Here is a 20,121-nt window from a genome sequence, read left to right as displayed (position 1 = left end):
TCTGCTAGCAGTCCAACACTGCCCCCTATGCCAATCTAAAGACATTACTCTTTGATCCACATATACGTATTCATCTCGTCCACCAGCTGGGTCTTTTTGTATCGAACATATATGCGGTAGCAATTGAGACTGGGGACAAGGTTACAGTTGTATTACTTTTAATGCCTTTTGATGTTGACATGATGACTGATCCTCGTATTGGCCTGTGTCTGTTCTCTGCAGTGTAACGCCACCTGTGGAGAAGGTATGAGGAACAGGAAGGTTCTGTGTGTGGGGGCCGGGCTGACCCCAGTCCAGGACGCCCTCTGTGACCCCTCGTCTTGCCCAGCCCTGCACCAGCCCTGCAGCAGAGCACCCTGCTACCACATGTGGATAACAGGAGAGTGGTCACAGGTACAGTAGGAACCTTGGTTTAGGAACCCTCTGCCTGGTCATACCTTTAAATACACCTACGTTTGTGTCATTTGATGTAACAATTTACTGACAGTATTTGACTAGCCTAGGTCATCAAACATAAATGTATATATTGAAGTGTTATTCCACAAATTGCTCTATATCCTTATCCACTGAGGTGTGATTTCAATTGTGTGTGATTTCCAGTGCTCTGCTAGCTGTGGCGTGGGCTACCAGCAGCGTATAGTGTCCTGCTCCATGAAGCCCTCCTCCACCCTGCACCCTTATGATTCCCAGTCCTCCGCCCTGTCCCGCCCTCACTGTCCAGAGCCTCACCCACCTAGCACCAGGCAGTGCCTCCTTTGGGACTGCCCACAAGCTGCCTACTGGAAAGTTGGCTCATGGAGCAAGGTATGTTTCAGTGTATTTGAGAGAAAGAGGGGGATGGAGAGAATGGGGAGAGGGAGAGAAAGAGAGGGGGGGTGGTAAATGATATCAGATCATGGTATTGAAACAACAGTTATGTTTTGTAAATTGAGTATGTAATATGTCAGTAGTTTCCATGTAATTCACTGTGTTGATGTCCTTTATGTGCTCCTCAGTGCTCCCAGACGTGTGGAGCAGGGGTAATGGAGCGCAGGGTAGAGTGTCTGTCCTCTAAAGGCCAACCGTCCAAACACTGCCGTCCAGCCGAGAGGCCCGAGTCACAAGCCACCTGTCGAGAGAGAGAGTGTGAGTCTCTACAGTACCACTACTAATACAAACACTGCCGTCCAGCCGAGAGGCCCGAGTCACAGGCAACCTGTCCAGAGAGAGAGTGTGAGTCTCTACAGTACCACTACTACAACTACATACAGTGCATTCGGAAAGTATTCAGCCCCATTCACATTTTCCACATTTCGTTTCGTTACAGCCTTATTCTAAAATGTATTAAATAAACCTTTTCCTCATCAATCTACACACAATACCCCATAATGACAAAGCAAAAACAGGTTTTTAGAAATTTTTGCAAATGAAAAGAAATACCGTATTTACATAAGTATTCAGAACCTTTGCGATGAGACTCGAAACTGAGCTCAGGTGCATACTGTTTCCATTGATCATCCTTGAGATGTCTCTACAACTTGTTTGGAGTCCACCAGTGGTAAATTCAATTGATTGGACATAATTTGACTATATAAGGTCCCACAGTTGACAGTGCATGTCAGAGCAAAAACCAAGCCATGAGGTCGAAGGAATTGCTCCGAGACAGGATTGTGTCAAGGCATAGATCTGGGGAAGGCTACCAAAAAATGGCTGCAGCATTGAAGGTCCCCAAGGAGAGAGTGGCTTCCATCATACTTAAATGGAAAAAGTTTGGAACCACCAAGACTCTTCCTAGAGCTGGCTGCCTGGCCAAACTGAGCAATCGGGTAAAAAGGGCCTTGGTCAGGGAGGGGACCAAGAACCCGATGGTCACTCTGACAGAGCTCCAAAGTTCCTCTATTGAGATGGGAGAAACTTCCAGAAGGACAACCGTCTCTGCAGCACTCCACCAATGTGGCCTTTATGGTAGACTGGCCAGATGGAAGCCACTCCTCAGTAAAAGGCACATGACAGCCCGCTTGGAGTTTGCCAAAGACACCTAAAGGACTCTCAAACCATGAGAAACAAGATTCTCTGGTCTGATGAAACCATGATTGAACTATTTGGCCTGATTACCAAGCGTCATGTCTGGAGGAAACCTGGCACCATCCCTACGTTGAAGCATGGTGGTGGCAGCATCATGCTGTGGGGATGTTTTTTGTGGCAGGGTCTGGGACACTAGTCAGAGATCCTTGATGAAAACCTGCTCCAGAGTGCTCAGGACCTCAGACTGGGGCGACGGTTCATCTTCCAACAGGACAAAGACCATAAGCACACAGCCAAGACAACAGGAGTGGCTTTGGGACAAGTCTCTGAATGTCCTTGAGTTGCCCAGCAAGAGCCGGACTTGAACCCGATCGAATATCTCTGGAGAGACTTGAAAATAGCTGTGCAGCGACGCTCCCCATCCAACCTGACAGAACTTGAGAGGATCTGCAGAGAAGAATGGAAGAAACTCCCAATTTATTTTTACATTTAACCTTTATTTAACTAGGCAAGTCAGTTAAGAACAAATTATTATTTACAATGACAGGTGTGCCAAGCTTGTAGCATCATACCCAAAAAGGCTCGAGGCTGTAATCGCTGCCAAAGGTGCTTCAACAAAATGCTGAGTAAAGGGTCTGAATACTTATGTAAATGTGATATTTCCGTTTTTTATTTTTAATAAATTAGCAAAAAAAATTTGCTTCGTCATTATGTGAAATTGTGTGTAGATTAATGAGGGAAAACAATTATTGAATACATTTTAGAATAAGGCTGTAACCTAACAAAATGTGGAAAAGTCAAGGGGTCTGAATACTTTCCCGAAGGCACTGTATCACAGGAGGTTGGTGGCACCTTAATCCATGTGTTTAATACCATTCCATTCACTCCGTTCCAGCCATTATTATGAGCCATCCTCCCCTCAGCAGCCTCCACTGATGTATATCTCACCATACAGTCATCTTCCAATGGGTCTGTTTTTCCTCTGTAGTTCTAATGAAGGATCGATGCAAGCTCTTCTGTCGGGTTGCTGGAACGATGATCTACTATCAGCTGAAGGATCGCGTCATCCACGGCATGCCGTGTGGCCCAGCAACCCAACAGAAGAGCTTGCACCGATCCTTTATTTGCAAAACCTGTTTTTGCTTCGTCATTATGGGGTATTGCGTGTAGATTGATGAGAAAAAAACACAATTTAATCAATTTTAGAATAAGGCTGTAACAGGGTCTGAATACTTTCAGAATGCACTGTACATACAAACACATTTCTACACAGCCTCTCTAATACTTGTCTCCACTACTTCTACACAGCCTCTCTAATACTTCTCTCCACTACTTCTACACAGCCTCTCTAATCCTTCTCTCCACTACTTCTACACAGCTTCTCTAATAATCCTCTCCACTACTTCCACACAGCCTCTCCCTGATAAACCCTTTCCATTCCCTCATGAACTGTACACAGTGGTTTTCAGAAAGTGTGCTTACAGCTATTGCAGCGCCGCTCTGAAGTATTAGGCCTACAACTTAGATGTGGTTTCCTTGACAACCTTCCTGATCCACGGAGTGCTTAAAAACCTCTTAGCGCACGGATCCCGATTACGGGGTCAAAATCGACAACATCCGGTGAAATTGCTGAGCGCCAAATTCAAAATATATATTTTTTAAATATTAAACATTCATGAAAATACAAGTGCCTTACATGGTTCAAAAGCTTAGAATCTTGGTAATCGAACTGCATTGTCAGATTTCAAAAAGGCTTTACGGCGAAAGCATAGCATTCGATTGTCTGAGGACAGCGCCTCACATTAGCATATTTTCCAAACCAGCACAGGCGTCACAAAATAACGATAAAATAAATCACTTACTTTTGAAGATCTTCCTCTGTTTACAATCCCAAGGGCCCAGCTACACAATGAATGGTTGTTTTGTTTGATAAAGTCCTTCTTTATATCCCAAAAACGCTGTTTAGTTGGCGCCATTGAATTAAATAATCCACTCCTTCAACATGCATACAAAGGATTCCAAAAAGTTACCAGCAAAGTTCGTCCAAACAAGTCAAACGATGTTTTTTATTAATCCTCAGGTTGTTTAATATCTAAATAAATGATCATATTTCAGACGAGATTACTATGTCCAATAGGAAAGGAAAAGAACGAAGAGCGCACCCACGTTCACGCGCGCAAAGAGACTACTTTTGCCTTGATGCTCACCTTGGAAACACTACAAATACTTCTTCATTTTTAAAAGAAACCAGCCTAAAACGTATAAAGACTGTTGACATCTAGTGGAAGCCGTAGAAACTGCAATCTGGGAGGCGGAAATTAGATCTTTCAATAGCATTGCATTGGAAGTCATTCGGAGCTCAAAAAGAAAAAAGCCTGCTATATCAGTTCTGTTATACTCACAGACATTATTGTAACAGTTTTAGAAACTTCTGAGTGTTTTCTATCAAATTCTACCAATTATATGCATATCCTTGCTTCTGGGCCTGAGTAACAGGCAGTTTACTTTGGGCACGTCAGACAGGCGGAAATTCAGGAAACTAGACCGTGCGCTGAGAAGTTAATGGAAAACAGGAGTGTATAGTAATGGAATGAAATCAACTGTGCTGTATATCAGCCAACTGCCATATCTGATAGTGTCAACTTATTTCTTTATTTTAACAAATTGGGCATAACTTTAACCTTGTCTTTAAGCCTTTCTCTGAGCAATTGGTCTCTGAAACAATAAATAGTGAGTCAGAGTTCTCCATTCACGCTGGTGACAGAGAGGAAGTCAGACAGTGTGCTGAGGCTAGAGCTGGGGCTGAGGCTAGAGCTGGGGCTGAGGCTAGAGCTGGGGCTGAGGCTAGAGCTGGGGCTGAGGCTAGAGCTGGGGCTGAGGCTAGAGCTGGGGCTGAGGCTAGAGCTGGGGCTGAGGCTAGAGCTGGGGCTGAGGCTAGAGCTGGGGCTGAGGCTAGAGCTGGCTGGCTCTGAGGCTAGAGCTGGCTGGCGCTGCTGATGTTGAGAGTGTGGCTGACTGGGGCTGGGGCTGGGGCTGAGGCTGGGGCTGAGGCTGAGGCTGAGGCGGCCTTCACTTTTGACCCTGTGTGATAGCTGAGTTGGTTCCTGGCCAAGGTCTGCAGGTTCATTCCCCACATTGCAGATGTTTACACATGGCCAGGGGATTGTGCTGGAGCATTGTGCCGCATGTGTCTTGCCAAGTCATGCATCGGGCGAAATTAAAATGCTCGGGTGACAGCCAGTTCACCGGTCAAATATTAATACTAATCAGCTAATCAGAAGAGAGAACTGGACTCCAACCACACAGGAACAATAATAGAGAATATAAATCAAGATAGATGTTCTTGTTTTCAGCAAGGCCCCCCACTGTTGAGCTCATACTCACACCTTGGCCAGATAACAAGCATCTTTATTACTTTTTTCCTGCTGTTTATTTATTGGAACGCTTGTAGCGTTTTGTTGTTGAACACTTTCATTTGTTGACCTATTTACAAGAACTTTGTGAAGTTTACTTTAGACTCTTCTTCAGTTATAGGCTACATCTACAGTACCAGTCAAAAGTTTGAACAGAAGAGCTTATTACAGGTTTTTTTATTATTTTGTACTGTTTTCTGCATTGTAGAATAATACTGAAGACATCAAAACTATGAAATAACACATATGGAATCATGTAGTAAGCAAAAAAGTGTTAAACAAATCAAATATATTTGAGATTCTTCAAAGTAGCCACCCTTTGCCTTGATGACAGCTTTGTTCACTCTTGGCATTCTCTCAACCAGCTTCACCTGGAATGCTTTTCCAACAGTCTTGAAGGAGTTCCCATATATGCTGAACACTTGTTGGCTGCTTTTCCTTCACTCTGCGGTCCAACTCATCCCAAACCATTGAGGTTGGGTGATTGTGGAGGCCAGGTCATCTGATGCAGCACTCCATCACTCTCCTTCTTGGTCAAATAGCCCTTACACAGCCTGGAGGTGTGTTGGGTCATTGTCCTGTTGAAAAACAAAGTGCAAACCAGATGGGATGGTGTATCGCTGCAGAATGCTGTGGTAGCCATGTTGGTTAAGTGTAAATAAATCACAGATAGTGTCACCAGCAAAGCTCCCCCACAGTATCACACCTCCTCCTTCCTCCATGCTTCACGGTGGGAACCACACATGCAGAGATAATCTGTTCACCTACTCTGCGTCTCACAAAGACATGGCGGTTGGAACCAAAAATCTCAAATTTGGACTCTTCAGAACAAAGGATAGATTTCCACCGGTTTAATGTCCATTGTTCGTGTTTCTTGGCCCAAGCAAGTCTCTTCTTCTTATTGGTGTCCTTTAGTAGTGGATTCTTTGCAGCAATTTGACCATGAAAGCCTGATTTCACACAGTCTCCTCTGAACAGTTGATGTTGAGATGTGTCTGTTACTTGAACTCTGTGAAGCATTTATTTGGGCTGCAATTTCTGAGGCTGGTAACTCTTATGAACTTATCCTCTGCAGCAGAGAACTCTGGGTCTTCCTTTCCTGTGGCGGCCCTCATGAGAGCCAGTATCATCATAGCGCTTTATGGTTTTTGCAACTGCACTTGAAGAAACTTTCAAAGTTCTTAACATTTTTCAGATTGACTGACTTTCATGTCTTAAAGTAATGATGGACTGTCGTTTCTCTTTGCTTATTTGAGCTGGTCTTGCCATAATATGGACTTGGTCTTTTACCAAATAGGACTATCTTCTGTATACCACCCCTACCTTGTCACAGCACAACTGATTGGCTCAAACACATTAAGAAGGAAAGAAATTCCACAAATTACACTTTAACAAGGCACATATGTTAATTGAAATGCATTCCAGGTGACTACCTCATGAAGCTGGTTGAGAGAATGCCAAGCTGTCATCAAGGCAAAGGGTGGCTACTTTGAAGAATCTCAAATATAAAAAATATTTAGATTTGTTTACCTCTTACATCTAGACGTTCCGCTAGCGGAACACCTGCTCCAATATCCAATGATGGGCGTGGCGCGAAATACAAAGTCCTCGAAAATCCGAAAACTTCATTTTTTCAAACGTATGACTATTTTACACCATTTTAAAGACAAGACTCTCCTTTATCTAACCACACTGTCCGATTTCAAAAAGGCTTTACAGCGAAAGCAAAACATTAGATTATGTCAGCAGAGTACCCAGCCAGAAATATTCAGACACCCATTTTTCAAGCTAGCATATAATGTCACAAAAAACCAAAACCACAGCTAAATGCAGCACTAACCTTTGATGATCTTCATCAGATGACACTCCTAGGACATTATGTTATACAATACATGCATGTTTTGTTCAATCAAGTTCATATTTATATCAAAAAACAGCTTTTTACATTAGCATGTGATGTTCAGAACTAGCATACCCACCGCAAACTTCCGGTGAATTTACTAAATTACTCACGATAAACGTTGACAAAAAACATAGCAATTATTTTAAGAATTATAGATACAGAACTCCTTTATGCAATCGCGGTGTCAGATTTGAAAATAGCTTTTCGGTGAAAGCACATTTTGCAATATTCTGAGTACATAGCCCGGCCATCATGGCTAGCTAATTTGACACCCACCAAGTTTGGCCCTCACCAAACTCAGATTTACTATAAGAAAAATTGGATTACCTTTGCTGTTCTTCGTCAGAATGCACTCCCAGGACTTCTACTTCAACAACAAATGTTGTTTTGGTTCGAAATAATCCATAGTTATATCCAAACAGCTCCGTTTTGTTCGTGTGTTCAGGTCAGTATCCGAAGGGTCACGTGTGGGCGCATTTCGTGACAAAAAATTTCTAAATATTCCATTACCGTATTTCGAAGCATGTCAAACTCTGTTTAAAATCAATTTTTATGCTATTTTTCTCGTAAAATAGCGATAATATTCCAACCGGGCGACGTTATATTCATTCATAGACTGAAAGAAAAACATGGAGTCGTCTCGTGCACGCGCACTCCATTGTCATTGTTCCCTGCCTGACCACTCACAAAAACTCCTGCTTTTTTTCGCCCAGAGACTGCAGAGACGTCATTCCGCTTTCTGGCGCCTTCTGAGAGCCAATGGAAGCCTTAGAAAATGTCACGTTACAGCAGAGATGCTGTATTTTTGATAGAGATGCCCTAGAAGGAGAACAAATTGTCAGACAGGGCACTTCCTATATGGAATCTTCTCAGGTTTTGGCCTGCCATATGAGTTCTGTTATACTCACAGACACCATTCAAACAGTTTTAGAAACTTTAGAGTGTTTTCTATCCAAATCTACTAATTATATGCATATTCTAGTTTCTGGGCAGGAGTAGTAACCAGATTAAATCGGGTACGTTTTTTCTCCGGCCGTGAAAATACTGCCCCCTATCCCAAACAGGTTAAAGGCACAGTCAACTTACTGTATGTAAACTTCTGACCCACTGGAATTGTGATACAGTGAATTATAAGTGAAGTACCGTAATTTCCGGACTATTAAGCGCACCTGAATATAACTGAATTTAACAAATATATATTATTTTGAACATAAATAAGCCGCATATGTCTATAAGCCGCAGGTGCGTACCGGTACATTGAAACAAATGAACTTTACACAGGCTTTAACGAAACACGGCTTGTAACAAAAATAAATAGGCTTTAACGTAACACGGCTTGTAACAAAAAATAAAAAATTAGCAGTAAGCTTTAGTTGTCTTTTTGCACTGAGTCAATTCCTCACGCTGCTGTTTCCAACGTCTTATCATCGACTCATTAAGACCAAGCTCCCGTGCAGCAGCTCTATTTCCTTTTCCAACAGCCAGATCAATCGCCTTCAACTTGAAAGCTGCATCATATGCATTTCTCCGTGTCTTTGCCATGATGAGGATGACAAAATGACTACCGTAATCAGAACGATGGGAAGTTTGAGAGCGCTCGATTTAATCTAAAGAGTAAACAAAAAAGTTGTTTGACCTTAACCCGTTCGGCAATTTCATTGGTCTAATGAACGCTTCATGCCGCCAAAAAACTGAGCACGTCACAGAATGTGTTTTTTTGGAGAAACAAAAATTGAAAGCGGGAAAAATCCATATTAGCCGCGTCATTGTTTAAGCCGCGGGGTTCAAAGTGTGGGAAAAAAGTTGCGGTTTATAGTCCGGAATTTACGGTAATCTGTCTGTAAACAATTGTTGTAAAAATTATTTGTGTCATGCACAAAGTAGATGTCCTAACCGACTTGCCAAAACTATAGTTTGTTAACAAGAAATTTGTGGAGTGGTTGAAAAACGAGTTTTAATGACTCCAACCTAAGTGTATGTAAACTTCCAACTTCAACTGTATATATATATATATACAGTTGAAGTTGGAAGTTTACATACACTTAGGTTGGAGTCATTAAAACTCGTTTTTCAACCACTCCACAAATTTCTTGTTCTTGCTTAAACAATGACGCGGCTAATATGGATTTTTATAGTTTATATATATATATATGCCCCTTTAAAAGAATCTTAAAATATCTGTCAATTGTTACTGAAAAAACATGATGGTAGATCATATACATTTGCGATGTAAAGTATCTTGTTATGTTGAAACTGACCTACATACAGTCCAGTACCATCCTATAAAACTGTAACACTAAGGAGTGGATTCAATCTTTTTTGCAGAAGTATCGCAGAAAATGCGCATTCAACTGTGAAGGTCATTTCCGATTGAACCGACGACATATGCAGCGTTTACCGTGAATGCAGTCCCCGCGAGTGCAGGAACATTGCCTTTAGATTTCAAACGTGCTATAGCGCAGAACTTCCACGATGCTTTGGTGATATGGATTGAATCCAGCCCTAAAGGTGCTCCGTCTTATTTCTGATTATAGGTCAGTTGTTGACATCCTGCAGAGAGGTCCAGATGATACAGGGGGTGAGGATGGATGGGGAGTACTACTTGAAAGTCAAGTCCAGGATACTACAGGTGTGTGCTCTCTGTCAGAATCACTGACTATCACTTCATCATTAATAATTTCCAGGCCAGGATTCAGCATGCGTTGTCTCAATGTGTTTCTTCCTAGATCTACTGTGCTGAGATGCAGACTGATTTCCCTAAGGAGTATGTTACGCTGCGGAGTGGTCAGACAGACAACTACTCAGAGGTCTATGGATACAGGTGTGCTCATTGAAACCGGATTACCCTGTGTCTGTGCTGAATACATTTTATGTTTATGGACAGAATACACTATAATACTGTATATGATTCTATATGAACATTCATTCAAACAGTCATTACATGTCAGCAATGTATTGTAACGTATATGCTAGGAGTCAGGAAGCAGGTGCAGAAGGTGAGTTTAGTAATGATAATAAGCAGATAAACAAAACAGAAGAAGTGTAGTGAACGTGAACAAAACCAGAGGGGGAACGAAAGGTTCCTGGTGGAGAGCCAGACGCGATCCCTAGGATGGAACACGGGAGCCTCACTGCGGTGGCGGTCCGCCTGTTCCTTCTGACTGAGGACAGAGCGTTGGAGTCTTACGTGGGCGGCATTCCACACGTGCTCTGCGCATCGGAACCACTCGTCCACTGCAGGGGCCTCGGTCTGGCTCGGAGTCCACGGAGCCAAGGCCGGCTGATATCCCAGGATGCACTGGAAGGGAGTGGAGGAGTGACGAAGTGAGTTCTGGATGTATTCTGCCCTGGGAAGGAACCGGACCCACTACCCCTGCCGGTCCTGACAGTGACTCCTTAGGAAACTTCCCACCTGTCCGTTGGACTGAGGCCGGTACCCAGATGTGAGGCTGACCGTGGCACCCAGCTTATCCATGAAGGCTTTCCAGACCCGCGACGTGAATTGGGGACCACGGTCGGAAGCTATGTCCTCTGGAAGGCCATAGTGCCGGAAGACCTGCTGGAATAGTGCCTCAGCGACCTGGAGAGCAGTAGGTAGACCAGAGAGGGATAAAACGGTATGATGTAGAGAATCTGTCATCAACGGCCATAATAGTGGTAAAACCATCAGCAAAGAAGACATACTTTACAAAGTCTATGGACAGATTTTACCAAGGCCGCTGAGGCACGGGAAGGGGAAGTAGTTTACCTGCTGGAGTGTGCCGGAGAGATTTGGATTGGATACATACGGTGCATGAGTTGACATAGTGGGCGACGTTCTGCGCCAAGGTGGGCCACCAGTATTTATCAAAGAGAGGGATTGGATGGTGTGGGTGATACCTGGGTGTCCAGTGTCGAGGGATGTGTGTGCCCAGGTCAACATCCGATCTCTCACCCCTGTGGGGATGTAGATGTGTTCTGGAGGGCAGGAGCGGGTTCCCTCTCCAGAGCCTGGCGGATGTCCACATCTACATCCCAACACAAGAGGCCAACGATTCGGGAGGACAGATTGATAGGCTGGAAGCTACTCACAGGACCCTGCACCAAAGTGGAACCACAGGGTGCAGGAAAGCAGGTCCTCTGGCATCCTGGTCCCCAGGCAGTGATTCTCATCCTCGACCAGGAAATGGTGGGGTTATGAAGTTGGAGCCACAGGAGGCCAAGGATGATTTTGTGTACGGGTGCGGTGGTGACGAGGAAGAGAAGGCTTTCCTGGTGCATGGGTCCCACGGTCAGGGTGAGGGTGAGGGGGGCTGTGATGTGCGTAATTGGGCCGGATCCCAATGGTTGCGTATCCTGTGCTTGGACAGGAAAAGGAGAGGAGAGTGGGTATGAAGTTAAGTTCAGGGAGGAGGTAAGGGCCTGGTCGATGAAATTCCCAGCGGCACCTTGAGGGTCAGCCAGCCAGTGAAATGGGAACCAGAAAGGGTTTGGCGGAAAAAGATGATAATGGACTACTTATGCCTACCCTGGGAGATGGAAGGTCACAGGGCGACCCCTCTGCTCTAGTGGACCCCGGGTTGGGACGCACCAGACACTGCTAAAGCTGGTGCCCCTCCTGGCTTCAATAGGGACAGAGGCCCAGATGTCTCCGGCGACGCCGCTCTGCCACGGAGAGGTGTGAGGCCCCTACCTCCATGGGTCCAGGCTCTGCCTTAGCACAGCCAAAGGAGGGAGGCGAGTGGCGAGGTGGACACCACCGCTCCCGAAGAAGATTATCCAGACAGATGGCCATCGCGATGAGAGCGTCTAAGGATATGTTGCCATCCCGACATGCCAACTCTGTCTGGACCTCCTCGCACAGTCCACTGTGGAATAGAGTGCGGAGCACCGGCTCATCCCATCCGCTGGAGGCTGCCACAGTCCAAAGATGAGGGCGTACTCCACAGCAGTCTTGGAGGATGGTCGAAGACCGCCCTGAACAGAGACATGAACCTCTCATCGGAACCCAGCTCCCCCTCTCTCCCAGATGGCCGAAGCCCACTCCAACGCCTGTCCGGTAAGCAGGGAAATGACTGTGGCAACCTTGGTCCTCTCGTGGTGGGGGCTCCCGTCTGATAAGCGAAATAGAGGGAGCACTGGAGAAGAAAGCCACGGCATCTCGATGGAGTACCGTCATACTTCTCCGGAAGGGACCGTCGGGTATTGCTGACCTGGGTGGAAGGCTGAGTAGGCTGGGGGAATGGCTCGCTGTGATGACCCATGGTAGGAGGCCTTCCATCAGAGTTATGGAGAACCTCGCTGGTGGTGTCGATGCGGTGAAGAACGGGGAGGACCTCCTTCATGGTCGTACCCAGTAGAGCTAGTTGGTCGTGGTGTTGGTGGACCCTGTTCCTCAACCATCATGAAGATGGCGTTATCTTCTGCTGCTTCCATTTTTTTCAGAGGCAGTATTCTGTAACGCATATTCTAGGAGTCATGAAGCAAATGCAGAAAGTGAGTTTAATAATGAGAATAAGCAGATAAACAAAACAGAAGCAGCGTACTGAACGTGAACAAACCAATACTTCCTGAAGACTGAGGCTACTGACGGCTAAATAAAGGGGAAGTAATCAAGGTAATGATGAAATCCAGGTGTGCATAACAATGGGGAGCAGGTGTGCGTAATGATGGTTGCCAGGTGTGCGTAATGTGGGTTGCCAGGACCGGTGGTTAGTAGACTGGCGACGTCGAGCGCTGGAGAGAGGGAACGGGAGTAGGCGTGACATGTATCTTATCTGAAACATCATTTTTTATGTCTAGGTTGCTGAATCCTTTTGAGTGCCCCTACAATGACAGCAGAAGGCAGGACTGTGAATGCAGGAACGATTACTCTGCAGCGGGATACACTCTCTTCCATAAGGTCCGTCTGGATGTCACCTCACTGAGGATAATGAGTGAGTAATGACCATGTGATTGACTGACCACTCCACTGCAATGAGACCACACATCCATGTTGTTTTACCCCTGCACACAGCCCGATCCTCTCGTCCACCTCACAAAAAAACGGATTCGCACACCGAATACAATTTTCACCGCCTTTCTCCACACCCTCATACTCAGCACAGAAATCATGATAACGCCTTTCAACAGGCCTTGTTCAGATCACTGGAATAGAGTTGACAACGCATGGGCACCTTGAGACACACACTTACACAGACACATGGTAACACACAGGCATACTCATATACACACAAATTCTTGTAAACACACAAAATATCTTGTGTTCTCTGACACACACATGCATACTCTCTCGCTCTTACACTCGCACACACACACACACACTCACATGCAACATCTCCAGTGAGATTCCTTTGCCCATTACGACATCCAGCCCCACCTCTCCAGTTGTCCCTGAGCATGTCTTAGATTAGTGCACATGTGGCATGGTCCGGATTAGTGGTATTATATCTGTGTGCAGCTAGGAGGGGGGAGCCCACTGCCCTCCACTACACCACTTCACAGAACACATGCAGTCATCTTCCCACCCCATCCCCTGTCTACTCTGGTCCTGACAGCACATGTTGCCAGCACACAAGGCCCTCCCCTCCCACTGCATGGAACTCATTTAGATTTGGGGCGGCTTGACTATAATAATGGTTTCAAGATGAAGAGAAGGTTATGAGCTGCTCTAGCTGTGCAATGCGTTTCTCATGAACTTTACCGCCATTTCAGATAGACAAAAAGAGAGAGAGAGGAAGAGAGAGACAGCGAGAGAGTGAGTGAGACAGAGTGAGACAGAGACAGAGGCAGATAGAGGAGCACTGGTCATGGTCATCATGTGTGACAATGCAGTAGAAATACCAGAGTAACTAAGCTCAACTTAAATGTGATGTGGTTTAACCTCTGATGTGCTTTAGGCCAGGGCGGTTGCTTAGAGCGCCTTGTCTCTTACTGGAACTCATGTCTCTGTGTATTGATTGTAACCTTCATATGCTCTTTGTCTGTCTATTGATTGTGTATTGATTTAACCATATGCTCTGTGTCTCGGTGTTATGTATCAGCCACAGACCTGAAGTTTTCTCAGACCCTCTCTGGTCGTCCCGTCCCCTTCGCCACAGCAGGAGACTGCTACAGTGCTGCCAAGTGTCCTCAGGTAGGAAACAGAGACCATTTTTGAGTCTGTAATTTATAGACTGTAATCTGTATGCCTGTATGTTTTGATGGGGGCCTTGAGCCAACCTTTCCTGGGCAAGTATTGAAATACAGTTCTGTCTGAATGGGTTTTATTGACCTGACATGTCCAGTCTGTTAACTGGAGTAAAATCGTACGTGTTCCCAGTTTCCACCAGTGGAGTAACCACATAATCACACTTAACCATCCAGTGTAGCTCAGTGTGTCTGTCCACTGAACCGTGGTGCTGCTTTCGTTGTTAGCCCCTGAATGGAAATGAGATACAGACTAATTGAATGAATTTGAATCCTGATCAGGTCCACTTTAAAACAATTTCAGTTTGTTCAAGAGAAGTTGGTTTGAGGTCTATTGTAATCACTGTGGTGTTCTTCCACAGGGCCAGTTTAGCATCAACCTCATAGGGACTGGTCTGAAGGTGGCTGAGGCAACCAAGTGGACCTCACAGGGCAACTATGTCTCTGTCAAAGTCCACAGATCAGAGGTAAGGAGGACTCTAGGATTCTGGTGTTCTGAATAACTGTACTCTAAACCCTCCTATAATCTGAATTGTCACCTGTTATGATTCTAGTCTAGGAATTTCTAGTAGCATTAATAAAATCCTATTTCTTTATGGAAAGTTATTTGTCCTGTCCCACTCCATTTCATTCTTATTTCTCCCTCTGTCTGTAGGATGGGGCAAGAATCTATGGTCGCTGTGGTGGGTTCTGTGGGAAGTGCATTCCCCAGCCTCACAACGGCCTGCTGGTTGATGTCCAGTGAGGGTCAGGGACCAAACCCCAACCCAACCATCTCCCAATGGTCTCCCAACGGTCTCTCAACGTTCTCCCAACATCAGACCAGGAAGTGAAACCAGAGCTTCCAATGCACTTCATTTGTGAAGGTTGCCATCCGCTCCTCCCTTCATCACTAGGGTTTAATGACAGGAACCTAGTTACCAAGATTTACCGGCCAAAACCACTCCCTTTTCCCGGGATAAATAACTGCGAGAAACCGGTAAATTATAATAAATTATTTATTTCAACAGCATGGCGTGAAATGGAACTGTTAAATTATTTGTGATGTCTAAATCTGGCTTCTCTACGGAATTCTCTCTGCATGATCAATCATCAATGCTCATGGTGGGGACAAACAGCCCATCTCAGTATGGAGTGCAGTTCACAATGCGTGTAGACCAATCATCTCATGCTAACTTTTTTTCTTGTGATAGGTAGGCCTACATTTTCTGCAGCATAGCCTATTCTACAGTAATATAAGGACCGAATGCACATTACATTTACATTTTAGTCATTTAGCAGACGCTCTTATCCAGAGCGACTTACAGTAGTGAATGCATACATTTCATTTCATGCATTTTTTTGTACTGGCCCCCCGTGGGAATCGAACCCACAACCCTGGCGTTGCACACACCATGCTGGCATTGCAAACACCATGCTCTACCAACTGAGCCACAGTTGCGCATCTAATTTACATATCACCATTGTGCTTTCGGGGGTCACCATATTTTGTAATTGTAAAGATTTGTTTTTATTATTGCAGCTGCAGAGTTTTAAAACAGCCTATCACTCGAATATCGTTGATTTAAATCCAAGCTTGTGCAAACACTCTCTCTCTCCTTCAATTCCATTCAAATTGCTAAATAAATAATAATCTTCAAGTTAGATATATATATATAATATATATATATATATATATAGCTATAAAGGGTCCTTCAGCAGAACCAATAACTCTGAAGATGAGCTAAGTCTGTTACGTCTGACCTCACTAGTGTTTGTAATTGTAATGGTAACCAAAAACCTCTGTGCATTGGAATATCAAAAGCAGACTGTCAGACAATCTCACATATTCCAGCATTGTAGAGTCTCGCATAAAGGGACACAATCATATTTTGGGGCCGGAAGTAGCAACACGGATGCACAGTACAGAGCTAAGGGAAGAATCCTCTCATGGTTTCAAGTAAGAGCTTACTCATCTCATAAGGGTAAAATGTTCGTATGGAACTCTGAAAGGAAACATGAATTAGTCATTATAGAACTGGTACAACTATTTACATTTTTATACAGTCAGCAAGACAACTTTTTGTTGGGTAAATGGAACATCTCAGTAAATATTTGAATTGTATTAACTTATAGTGTTATGGAACAAGGGTAATTATGAATTCCTGCAAAAATGTTCTGATAAATTATGTTTTTGTTTTGATTAGATGAGTAATAACCCAAAATGATATAAGCTTAAAAATGTTACAAAGATCAAGGAAGGAGAATTCTCCAGATCAGAAGATACGTCCAGACAGGGGCGCAACTTTCTCTGGGGATGGGGGGGACATGTCCCTCCCACATTCTGAAATTGCATTTTGTCTAGTTTTATCATTGGAATGTGATACAAAACAAGGCAACGGTGTGCTTTAGGACCATGCAGACGCCTCCGAGTGGTTGGGTAGGCTGTTTGGAGTGTTTATCCAACAGGATAAAAAAAAAATGATGTCCCCACCACTTCTAAAACCAAAGTTGCGCCAGACATGGGTTTTTCTGGAAAAAAATTGTTCGCCAATCAGTTAGCTAGGCTTTGTGTACTACTGTTGTTGTGTATTCTTCTACTAATGGTCACCCAGACTTGCCTTATCTCAAACGTCAAAGGTCGTAGGTGAGGAGTCCTGCATCACAGATGAATCCTCACTGTTCTGTTGTGTAATACTACTGAAAACTTTTCAGAGCCCAATGACTTACTGACTACTGTCTGACTGACATGTGATTAGAATGATTTATCTAGCAGGTCATAGAGAGACAACCAAATAGACACTAAATCAATGGCGTTGTGACCTGGAAAACAGTTTTTTTTATATATATATTTAATTCATTAATATGGTGGCAACTGTTGTCTACATCATGTAAGAGGTGTTAAGTCAAGGTCAAGCTCTCATCTCCAGTCAGTAGCTAGTTTGTCTCAGTACATTTGTGATATTGTTTTCCAGATCATGTCTCTTCTAGGTCCTATAGGTGCTTGTGACCCTACCTCTCACAAGAATCGATTCTCATGAGAAGAATTTCATTATATTGTAAAATATTTACATTTGACCATATTTATTCTGTAATGCTATGTAATGATATATTAGAATACTAACAGCTGAGAAGCCATTGTTTGGTTTACTGTTTGATGCTGAAAAGGTATTACAGATTGTAAGTAACCACCAACTTGAAAGAGGATCTTTGAATGGTGCTTTTATAACTACTGAAATGACCTCTAATCTTGAGAAGGAACATAATAGTGGCATTGGAACTAACATTAGCTGTAGCACATCCTCAACACCCTTTGAATGAATACGTTCGGCCTTAATGCCTGTAAATGTAAATGTACTACTTATTACAGCATAATGCTCAAAATGCTTTGCAGAAAATATCATGGTCCTCTTGTTAATGTAGCTGAAGACCAAGCTGGAGGGTTGCCAGATATATGCCGAACTACATAAGGAAAAAGGGTGTCGAGGATGTGCTACAGCTAATGTCAGCCTGAAGGAACCCTATCATCATTTAGGTGAAATGATGTCACTGTGACCACTATAACTGGGTTTTGGCAACCCTGCCATGCTGGTACTTCGATGTTAAGCTTTAACCAAAGTTTCATAGATGTAGAATATAACTTTTGTCAGATAATGCAGCTAGAAAACCTTTGTCTATCATTCTTGTTTGATAGGCAATTGAACTATGATGAGGTCTGTATCAGAAATGTTAAGAATACTTGATGCACTATGTGCCATACATTTTGTAGAAGGGAATCCTGTCTATTTCTTTTTTTTAATAACAGTTAAGATTTGTAACTTATGATATGTTGTATTTTTTTATATTCATACTTGAAGTGTAAACTGTGTCTCAAATACATGGGCATTGGTACTGAATTGAACAAGGTGCTTGTTTGCTATGTATTATCCAAAGATGTTTTTAAGAATCATATGTACCTACAGTATGAAAATGAATGATTCTGGTGCTATGGTCATTCATTTTAATTGTATCAACATCGTAGGTTTTGCTACTATACTAACACTGTATAATAAGCAGTAATTAAATATTGTAATGCTTTTCAATTGATTGGTGTGTGTTTGAATGCTTCCATATTACAGTCAATGTTATGAGTAAAAATCGCTCTTCATTTTGCTATAGTGTGAATGGTTGGAAAAGGAAAAGGAACACAACGCTGATGCGTGCTTCAACAGAGGAGGCCTTTGGTTAGACGTGAATGGCAGAGAGTCAGAGCTGGTTAGGTGACTGTGCTAGCTGGCTTGTGGGTCCATGTGGATTCACTTATTGGTGCAGATGGCATTTCCACAACATGACTTGTTCAATTTCACTCGGACGCATAAACACAGCAAATACTTTGCACCAGGCAGGCACACAGTGTGGACTCTGCATCTGGGGCTGTCAACCTACCAATAAGTCACCGAAATGCTATGCCAAATCCAAAAGTGAGGTCCGTTTTCCGATTCTCTTTGAAAACCTGACTAAAAAAATTCTGTCACTGAAAAGGACTTGTTAATGGTACTTTAGCGAGTCGAGCTGTTTATGGGTGAGGAGCTTTTGCAAGGCTCATTGCACCAGGGATAGCTTTGTACATTAAATGAAACCAGATACCGTAATCTCTGAATAACTACTTTGATTCTGTCTCAGCAGAGTGGAGAGGGAAATGAAAAAAACGAACTTGGTTCCCCAAAAAGTTAATCTCATGATTTGGAAGAGTGCGGGTTATATCACAACAACTCCCCAAAAGCAGTTTACCCGGGAAGCCAAGCTGTGCTGAAGTCCACATGGAGTCTTCTTACTAGAGAGAGAAGGCAGATGAGATGTGCTGGGCTCCTCTGCTCTTTGCTCAGAGAAACCAGACATCCCTAAAAAAACAGACCAGCACTGATGAATGATCCCCATAAAAGCAACTAATGATTGATGTGTCAGCCATGAAAAACATAATACTTAAAGGAGCGGCCTGGCTTGTTGTTCACTCTGCATTCCATTACCCCATCACTTTTAACGCGCAGCAATCGGTTTGACTGTGGGTCTGTTCTTCAAACCCATGATCAATGCTTGGATGGGTTTTTATAGTATAAACAAATACATTGCAAATGTTTCCATTGAGTATTTGTACTGTAAACAATGGAAAGATCTTCCCCTGCATTCATAATTTAGTGCAGTGGTTAAATAACAAAATGCAGTACTGTAGGGCTACATGCAGTAACAGTCAGTTGTTGTTACAGTTATAGGTCACATATCCGGATCTGGTCTGTTGGGGAGTTAAATCTCTGGTTGTATGATGTGAAAATGGTTCCCATATGGCTCTGCATAGCGGTCAATAATGTCCCACAGTGCTGTAGGTAGAGTTCTATACTGTACAACCGACAGTGGGCATTGAACCTGAGATTCGTGCCGTTTACTACAGTATGTCGTTGTGAGGGGTTCATACGCCTCCTGTGAGTATTTCTTGCTATCTACATGGATGCTTGCTGTAGCCCAAGATAGCCTACAGACAAGCTAATAGGTTAATATAACGCTACAGCAAAACCACAACATTGTCATAAAACGAGCTCTGTATAAGAACTTCTAATCTCATCAAATAACATTGGCCCTTGGTTCATGACAGATTTGGCTAAACACTGCCCTCTGTTGGTG

The 20,121-nt window shown here is 43.7% G+C and overlaps 1 protein-coding gene across 1 annotated transcript in view; it reads left to right on the top strand.

Annotated features, from left to right (window-relative positions):
• Window positions 1-18,548, top strand: part of LOC106573613 (A disintegrin and metalloproteinase with thrombospondin motifs 20) — a 149,722-nt gene extending 131,174 nt beyond the window's left edge. The window contains exons 30-38 of the mRNA XM_014148814.3: window positions 223-393; window positions 601-804; window positions 996-1,125; window positions 9,855-9,949; window positions 10,047-10,141; window positions 13,102-13,235; window positions 14,343-14,434; window positions 14,850-14,954; window positions 15,143-18,548. Coding sequence (XP_014004289.2) covers window positions 223-393; window positions 601-804; window positions 996-1,125; window positions 9,855-9,949; window positions 10,047-10,141; window positions 13,102-13,235; window positions 14,343-14,434; window positions 14,850-14,954; window positions 15,143-15,232 — 1,116 coding nt within the window. The 3' untranslated portion in view covers window positions 15,233-18,548. The remainder of the gene's footprint in view (window positions 1-222; window positions 394-600; window positions 805-995; window positions 1,126-9,854; window positions 9,950-10,046; window positions 10,142-13,101; window positions 13,236-14,342; window positions 14,435-14,849; window positions 14,955-15,142) is intronic.
• Window positions 18,549-20,121: the final 1,573 nt, after the last annotated feature.

The sequence above is a fragment of the Salmo salar genome, chromosome 16 (assembly GCF_965601325.2).
Source record: "Salmo salar chromosome 16, fSalSal1, whole genome shotgun sequence".
NCBI classification, from domain to species: Eukaryota; Metazoa; Chordata; class Actinopteri; order Salmoniformes; family Salmonidae; genus Salmo; species Salmo salar.
This window is presented reverse-complemented; position numbering and strand designations above follow the sequence as displayed.